This window comes from Humulus lupulus, chromosome 6 (genome assembly GCF_963169125.1).
Source record: "Humulus lupulus chromosome 6, drHumLupu1.1, whole genome shotgun sequence".
NCBI classification, from domain to species: Eukaryota; Viridiplantae; Streptophyta; class Magnoliopsida; order Rosales; family Cannabaceae; genus Humulus; species Humulus lupulus.
Genome location: NC_084798.1, coordinates 152,183,899 through 152,193,353, shown reverse-complemented (window position 1 = coordinate 152,193,353; position 9,455 = coordinate 152,183,899). Strand labels below are relative to the sequence as shown.

The 9,455-nt window shown below is 30.5% G+C and overlaps 1 protein-coding gene across 1 annotated transcript; it reads right to left on the bottom strand.

The window, feature by feature from the left end:
- Positions 1-3,472: 3,472 nt before the first annotated feature.
- On the bottom strand, positions 3,473-7,438 carry LOC133785560 (zinc-regulated GTPase metalloprotein activator 1-like). The gene is made up of 9 exons (XM_062224783.1): positions 7,369-7,438; positions 5,950-6,147; positions 5,779-5,831; positions 5,464-5,555; positions 5,272-5,336; positions 4,468-4,562; positions 4,191-4,245; positions 4,001-4,104; positions 3,473-3,478 (listed from the first exon to the last, which is right to left on the bottom strand). Exons 1-9 carry the CDS (start codon positions 7,436-7,438, stop codon positions 3,473-3,475), a joined length of 738 nt encoding a protein of 245 aa, XP_062080767.1.
- Between the last annotated feature and the right edge of the window lie 2,017 nt (positions 7,439-9,455).

The following is a 9,455-nucleotide window of genomic DNA, read 5'->3' as shown; positions in this document are numbered from 1 at the left end:
TACATATATAAGGGATTTTTATTATTATATACATATAATATAAAATAATTATAAAAATCACCTACAAAATTTTATTTACAAAAATGCATTGCCATATCATCAAAAAATACCCGATTCTAAAAATAATATATATGAATTGCAAAAATATTCTCGAAATCCTGAATTTCCCGTTTTTCTAGGTCTTCAAAAGTAACATTTTGGTTACTTATAATGATTATAAGTTACCAATTAGTCACTTTTTTTTGTTAAAAGTTTAAGTTTTATATCATATTATTTCAGTACATTTTGGTTACCTCCCAGACTTATTTGTAGACATCTTAATATACCAGTCACGTTATATTATGGTATCTTATTATTTGAAATACATTTTGGTAACCTTCAAGCTTATTTCAGAAACTAATAAGTTGTCATATAGTATAATAAGTTACCATTATAGTTTATTAATAAAAATTAATTCAGTATGCTACACATTAACTTTTAATAAAAAAATTTAGTCACTCATGTAATTTGCACGTCTCACTACAAGAAAAAACAGTATTCATAACACTTAAAAACTGCTAACCGGGACTATTTATAACACTTCTGAAAATGCTAACATAGCCCCTGTTATTAAAAGTCCAGTCTTTTCTATAACAGTTTTTGAATGTTATGTTCGGTGTTATCTTAAACTATTCAATAACACATTTTTAGGTGCTATAATATTCAAATAATAACATTTCGATAGAGTTTTTGGTTATAAATTTGAAGTTTAATCTTGTACTTTTTTCATAACACTTTTCAACTGTTACATTTGATTATTTTGATAACATTTTTTAGTTTGTTATATTATATAAATCATAACGATTTTTTACGCTTATAATATGTTTTTAAATCATAACATATAGTAATAAAATTTTAAATTTTATTTTGATAAGTATACTTATATGGTTTTTTTTTTTAATTAAAAGATTTTCATTATTGTATTTTGATAAAAAAAATTCAAAATTAATCATAAAATGTAATTCTCAATAGATTGATAAACCATAAGTATTACATTAAACAATAACTAATTCAAACCATGAATGTGTCTACTTCATGAGATCTTAGTTCTAACTTAAGTTTGAAAGCATAACATAATAAAGTTTTATAATCTTGAACAATTTTTACTTCAAAAATGAAAAATAGAAACATTACAAGATACACAAAAGTAAACCATGCGTGAAACTTGCTCCATCCTTTAATTAATCATCCTTTGTGCACTTTCTCCATATCTCTCTTCAACAACCTTATCCATTTCCAAATTTAGTCTAAAGCTCTTCCTCTTTTCATTGAGGAGTTTAACTAATTTTCCTGTAGGTATGTGTTTTGGCCTCTTTCCTTTTGTAGATGGAGGTGACATATCTTGTACTTGGAAAACTCTTTGACTAGTTTCTGATCAACCGTTTCTATAATTAGTACGAATTTTGATGAGTTATAAAAATCATATATAACAACATATTATCAATTATCACAAAAAAAAAACTTATAATAAAAGTCAGAAAGAAAGAAATAAACAGTCATTCTTGGCATCAAAGAAATAAAAATTCAAAGTGTCATACTAATAGTAAAAGAGCGGATAAGCATCTCTTGGTCCATTTTTGCCACTTTTATCCTCATATTATTTTATATTTACTTTTTCCACTTCATAAAAATGTAGAATTTTTACATTACATACGACTGTTTTAGTAGCCACTGCCAGCAAAAAATAAATAAATAAAAGACATATGTTGACTAAGAGAATATTCTTAGTGCCAGCACTTAGTCTACTTAGTGACTAAGAGAATATATATATGTGAGGTAGCTTTACATATCCTATTTACTTCTTTGTAGAATTTTTGGTTCCTATAAGTGTATATCTGACAAGTATAGAATGCCAAATTGCTATACTCCTCTTGAAGAGTTTCTTTATACTTTTGGAGGACCCTGGCATTTCTCAATTTCTTTAGTGTAATTGTTTGATTTGAACCCATAAGTAGATCACTAGTATTACATCACAATAGCTGTCATAGAAAACTCTTGCTTGGAGAACCTAGAAGCAACATGATTCTTCACTGTACAATATTTGCATATTCAGGTGAGGGTTAAGGTAGAAATAGAAGAAAGACTTGGATTTTGGGACGATTGTGAAATTGAGGAAGTACTTTTAAAGGACAACTTTAAATTCTAAGATTTTAGCTTTTTACTTTCTACATGAATGGAACTCACTATGTCTATTGGAAATGATCATTCTGCTCTGTCTCAGAGCTGGTGTTTTGCACAAAACCAGCAATGAGACAGTCAATCATTTATTTATTCATTGCCTTTTTCTAAAAGATTGTGGATAAATGTAAAACTATTTATAGTTGGAGGCTTTTTGGATTACTTTACAGTACTCTGTAAATTTGTTAAGTTTCAATTTTTAGGAGTGGGTAACGAAAATTGAAAGTAGCTGTGGGATTCTGCTGTGATGGCTATTTGTTGGTCATTGTGCTTAGAAAGGGACAAGATAAATTTTTTAATATTGAAAAAGAGATTGATATTATTTGGGCTAAAGTAGGCATCTCAGTGATTTGTTTAAAAAGAATTCAGGAATTGTATTTTTGGTTTTTCAAGAGATTGAGCATTTTTTGTTATTTGGATTTCAATGGACTTTTCATCTCCTTTATATTTTGTCTTTGACAATAGTAGGGTCTAGTTCTTATTAAACAAAATAAAATAATGTATAAATAATATGTTTTCTAAAGTCTATGGTTTAGCTCATTTCATTTTGTCAAACTTTCTGATTATGTTCATTGTGTTTCTCTCACACATAGATTATGATGAGAAGGCTGAAGATGATGTTGATTATGAAGACTTTGATGAGCAATATAAAGGAAACATGGGTATTGGATTATAAAATATTCTATTGTTACAAAATTATATTCATTGTAAATAAATAATTAGAAAACAGTAAAGGAAAATGGAAAGTCCCTAGGGTATGTTTATGATTTTTTACTTTAGGATAAGAAGCAAGTTATATTCAAGCAAAAAACAGTGAAGCTATAACATAAGACATTCTTAAAATAAAAGGCTTTAACACATTACAGAAAGATACTCATAAAATTATGGGGGCCTTCATATAATATTAGAAAAGTAAAACCCAATATCAATTAATCATTGTGAACATGTCCATTATATTTAAGTTTAAAAAGAAATGAACATGCAAAAGAAAAAGTCCCAAGGACTCATCAAACCTCTTAGTAATGACAAGATCATTAATACATGAAAATTCTAGTCATGAACATGGTGAACATTAAAACTTCCTCAATTAAGCAAGAAATATTCAAAACAGGGAAAAACTGTAAGATAACTTCCTCAATATAGTGTTTCTAATGTGTTGTTATGCACATGGTGACTAATTTCTGCTCAAACCAGTAAAGATAAACTGTAGAAAAAGCTTATTTAAGGGCTTTTGCTTATTCTAATGATAAAAGAATTATTTCTGCAAAAAAAGTGTCAAAAAGAATCGAATTCCAAGAATAAACTACATTTATCAAGTGGCTTGGTTCCATTTACAAGAAAATGATTTCTATTAAGGTTATTTGGCAATGCTTAACTTGTACAAAACTAGAAGAGACTACAAACACTATAACATCAAATCAGGCTCTATGTCTAACAATAGAGGCTCTTAAAATATCTATCAATAAAATACATTGATTTACCATTTTCACAAGTCCATAATATTCATATAAATTTAAACGCATAAATTATACATAAATAAAACTATCAAATATAAAAACCAAATAACTAACTAGAGACACAACAACGATTATTAATAGCCACAACGCAAATATTATTCCAATATATATATTTCAATTCACTAAGACACACAAGTTCTCAACCTTCTATTATCACCGCAGCACACAACAATAATCTCATAACCTACTTCACTATGGATGAATATTTAAGATATTCAAACTCATCTAACATTAGCATAATATTAAAACAAAGGTAAAAGGCATACCACTTGAAAAATGCAGACAAAAATAAGAGTCTCCCGTGAAAGATTGCTTGCACACAAAGTATCTTGCCTCTTCTCTTGGAGGCAGCCATCCAGAAAAGTTTTAACTATATTACAAATAGAATAAAAATACAAAGATAGAGCCATATATTAGCAATATAACAGCACCAAACACTAATTCAAAAGAAAAAACCAGCGTAGAAAACTTTCATTGAATTTCGACCAATATGATATGTTGAAATGTATGTCTGTAAAACAGGCATCCAAGTATTTATGTATACACCTAAAGAAAGAATACCTAGTGGATAATAAATAAGGAATAATTCAAAAGATTCACTGCCTTGATAGCTATTGGCTGAACTAAAAGCCAACAGGCAACGACACTATAAAGGTAATATGGTTATAGGCATAAGATTAGACTCCTGAAGTAAATGCAATTCAACACACACAACAAAGTAATAGTTAATCACCTCATCAATATCGAGGGTTCCTTCGAAAACAATAGTAACACTAGTGACAGCAGCATTGTGTACGTGATTGTGATGATGATGATGATTGCTGCATTCTGTATTATCCATCCCAATTGATGTAAAGAAATTAGTTGATAACCAAAAAAGCAATTAACAGAAATCAACAATATGAATTGTCAAAGATAAAACTAACTAAATAGGCACTTAAAAGACAAACATGTACTATAATAGTAATAGTAATAGTCATAGTAATAATAATAATAATAATAATAATAATAATAATCAACTGACAACTAGATCCTTCTAAAAACAGATTCACATGCACGAGTGAAAGTCCAGTTGCTGATCATGCACTTTGTCAAGATGAGAAGCCTGGGGAATTTTGGATCTTGTCCTATTCCATGTTAGCATTAGTTTGCCTCTACAAAGTGCTTAGGTTAAGAGTCAGTATAGCATTTCTTTTTAATAATTGAAAATTAAAATATTTAGATTAACACTAATCTATTCATAACACAAAATAAGAGACAAAGAAATTCCACCTAACCAAATACTTGTGTCTACTACACTACAAAAAACATGTCAACCATAGAGGTACACTAGATAAAGAAAGAACTCTTTACAACATAAAATCCATATCGTCAACAAAGCCAAGTAAACCTAGTTTGCTATATATAGATTCTATTCACTCCAAATAAATTATTTTTTCTGATTTGAAGCCATACTCTTTATAAATCAAATAAATTTAAAGGAAAAAAAACAGAGAAAAAAGATTGGAAAGGAAAAATCAGAGAAAGAAAATAATACTTTTTCCAGTTTCATGTTGATGAGTTATAGAACAGGAATTATCTACCTGAACTTCAGAATCAATCCTGCAAATTAACACATTAACACGTTTGCATTATATCCATGAAGACAAGTAATAAAAAGAAGATTGGAATGAAGTGGAAAGAAAGATTGGAATGGAACGGCACAGAAACATAGAGACAAGCTAACAACCTATCAAGATCATAACCTCCCACTCCAAGAATAAAGTCCATGTCAACGGATCCAAACTTAGCTTGCTTCATTTGTGCCATCCCATTAATATGCTGGCACCAGTGCACATAAGAGTATAAGTTTTTAAAAAATTATGTATTATGAGAGTGAAACACAAAAGCTGAATAGGATACAAAAGTTGATTCTTTGGTTTCTGTTAGCGGAGAATATTCCATTTTGGAAGTATAAGCAGAGGAAGACACATATAGGAGCAAAAACTTCTTATATGTTATTCGTTAAAACTATATACAATTATTAATATCTCAGAAAGAACACCTGAATTCTCTTGGTCAATATCTCCAGCTCAACCTTAGCACTAAATCTATCTGCTGAAATAGTTGGAATCCAATTAGCTTCAAAGCTCAGAATCACCTCACATTTTAAAAACAAATGTCAAATTCACTGAATACACTCTAACTTGTTTTCTGATTAAAAAAAAAACTCTACCTTGTTCAAAAATAATACAATCAGCATAAGCAATTTGTTCTACAGCCTCGTTAACCACAAATCTTGGTTTTATTTCATTAAGGTGTTGCATTGCGTGCTTGGAATCAACCAAAGTAACAACTCCATCAAGTTTCACATGCTGCAAAACTAATTCATCGGTACAAAAAGTTTCTATAACAGGAGCAGGTTTAGCAAGTCCTACAAAGCAAATATCACAATGATAATCAAGCACCAAAACCAGTTTGAAATAAAGTTTGAATAAAGAATTATGAGTTATTTGACATTCCCAAATGGTAGAACCATTTGTGAAATTAAATGTAAAATCTACTAAACAAATCAATTTTCTCTTGTATGGCAAATACTTGGAGGGTGTTTTACTGTGCAAATTTATTGGTTTCTTCTCAATACAATAAAATAATAAATGCAGTTTTCTAGAAATGCCAAACCGTTTGGTTTGTTTTGAGGTGAAACAGCTGACGCAAACAAACAACTCAATCTCTATGATTTGAGCCTTAGATTTGCGATAAAAATCTTTCTAGAGACATCACCCAAATCACTGATAATACCCCAAAACCAAAACAAAAATCAATACAAGTTTTACTTAACAAACTAAAACACTAAATATCAAAATCAAAGTTAAAAAAAAAAACAAAATACCTTACCTCTTGAGCTACTCCGAGAGAGGCTTCAGTGAGGTGAAATTTGAGAGAGGCGAGGGAAAGAGGAGAGCGTGAGAAAGAGAGGCCCTGTGAGTGTTTGAATTAGCTAGCATACAACCTCTCTAGTTTTAATTTTCTGTGTTATCTCAATTAGAAACAAATATATATAATCAATATTCAAAACACTTTCTTGATATTAATTTGAAATCTGAAAAAGAAAAAAAAACTATAGAAGAAACTAACAACTTCGTGAGTGATTGGGTCACTTGCCGCCTTTTGGGTAAAATTTCAGCTTTTTTTTTTATTAGGATATATTTATAACACTTCCAAATTTACGTAATATTTGAACGTAATATATAAGCAAAATTGTTGTAGTGGAATGACGAGACGAAACCAGAAATTAGTGAGTGATTGGTTGTGTAGACGAGAGTGAGTGGAGGAGAATAACGTGGTTGTGTAGACGAAAAAAAAAAAGAGAAAGAAAGAGAAGCTGAGAAGCAAAGAGAAGCAAGAAAGAGAAGCTGGTGACACATTGAAAATGGCATCTAGTTCAGTTCAGTGCCCTGATCATTTCTGAGACAACTAGAGGATGGAATAGACACATTATGTCATAAGATAGACCACGTGTAAGCACCTAAATATGATGTGACATGTTTAGGTCTCTTATACTGATTTGACGGTTTTCCATATAATCTTTCACAGCTTTTTGCGAACAATAATATCATATCACAACAAACCCAGATCCCCATTTCTTATGCACCTCCACTAATTGTTGACAATGCTAATAGATATGAATAATCCCAATTGAGGAACCCACTTAAAAGTTGCATCTAACATTTTGTTTCTTGTTATAGAAAATGCCAATATTTGGATATGCGTAGACAATGGAAGCTTCAAAACATATATAACCCCAAAAGGAAAACTTTGTTTAATCAGAAACTAAATCTCGCTACCTTGACCCTTACTTACTTCTATAGACGTTAAGAAAAAATGGGAATTCACTCAATTTTCATTTCCAACTTTAGCTGGAAAACAAACAGATTGTTTCATCATATAACATCACATTAAGAATGGTAAATGCATACTCAAAATTAGAAAACTCAGGGGAAACAAAAATCTAAACCTAAGATTTTAATGCAAGGCAACTCATTTAACTGGCCATGAATCAAATATGGCAACTATGAAACAAACCTTTGGCATTCGCAACACCAACCAAACACTTAATTCAAACAATCAATGTCCAATTCTTATGCAATTATCCTCTAACAGTGCTATGAAAAGAATATCAAATCTGTATATAATGCAATACATACATAAATTGAGCTCGTTCAACCAAATGAGTCACTTGGGCTAATATATCACACTCAATACAAACCCATTACAACTTGAGCAATAAAAAACCAAACTTTCACACTTATTTTGCATTTTTTTCAGTAATTTTCTGGGAAACCAAACAAGAGGGTTACTTGGGAAAGTTAAAATAAATACATAAAAAGTGAAGAAATGAAAGTGTCAAAAGAATACATTACATACCCCACTCGTCTTTTTCTTCTTCTTCTTCCTCTAATGAAGGAGAGTTTTGCACTAGAGATGGGTCCATGGAACGCTGATGATCATGGATATGAACGGCCAGGGGCGCTAAAGCCCTGAAAGTTTTCAATCAAACAGCGAAAACCCAATCAATCAACCCACCACACAAATCCCAATTCCCTAAAAATTGAGTGGAAAGAAAGTGTATGAAGCACTTTACTTGAGATGAAACACAAAATCGAGATGAAACACAAAATGCTACTATATATATGTATATGTGTTGTATGCACACAGGTTTTGTTATTTCTCTAGCTTTGAATATAATATAAAAAAAATGAAATCAGATTATAAATCACCCTAGAAGTTCACCCTATATTTATATATTGATTATATGAAATTTGTATAAAAAAAACTCACCTCACAAAGATGTTCTTGCTTCCAGCAGGGGAGAATCATTATGTGAGGCAGAGATAGACGAGACAACCAGAAAAATGACCTCCGTTGTGTCCTCCGGAAGCTCTCACCGACGTCGTGTGCTCCAGAGACTCGCGTGAGGCAGAGAATGACGAGACGAAACCATAAATTAGTGAGTGAGTGGTTGTGTAGACGAGAGTGAGTGGAGGAGAATAACGTGATTGTGTAGACGAAAAAGAAAAGAGAAAGAAAGAGAAGCTGAGAAGCAAAGAGAAGCAAGAAATAGAAGCAAAAAAAGAGAAGCTGAGAAGCAAAGAAAGAGACTAGGAAACCAGAAAGAAAGAGAAGCAAAGAGAAGAAAGAGAGGCAAAGAGACGAAAGAAAGAAAGAAAGAGAGGCAAAGAGACGAAAGCAGAAATTAGGGATTCAATGGAGGCTAGGGGTTCGGAGGCTGAGACTAGTTTACTGTGTGCTTCCGTGTCTCTTATTTTCATTTGGCGCCTAGTTATATATTTCATATGGCGCCAAATGAAATTTCACATATGGGGCCGTGTTTTTTTTAATTGCTTATTAATAACACTTTTAAATATGTGTTATTTTTTAATGTAATATATACTAAAAATTGTTGTAGTGTCTTATTATTTTAGATACTTTTACATTACTTTCAAATCTATTTTAAAACATAATTAGTCATCATATAGTATAAAAAGTTAATCTAATTCCAAATTACCATAAATAACTTATTAGAAAATAATACCAATTGGTTATTTTTTTCATAACATAAACTTAGAGTTACTCCTAAAAAGTTACTTTTCATACATAACATAAACCGATTAACCAAATTTTGAAAATAAGCTTGAAGTTAATTAACTAAAATATTTTTTTTTTGTAACAAGGTAACCA

Excerpts from the sequence above, each read along its gene's own strand:
- LOC133785560 (XM_062224783.1), bottom strand. The coding sequence starts at position 7,438 with ATGCAACTTTTAAGTGGGTTCCTCAATTGGGATTATTCATATCTATTA. Across the intron at positions 5,337-5,463 it reads GGAGGTTATGATCTTGATAG|GATTGATTCTGAAGTTCAGG; the intron begins GTTGTTAGCTTG and ends GTTAATTTGCAG. Across the intron at positions 4,563-5,271 it reads TCAACATGAAACTGGAAAAA|AATGCAGCAATCATCATCAT; the intron begins GTATTATTTTCT and ends TGGATAATACAG.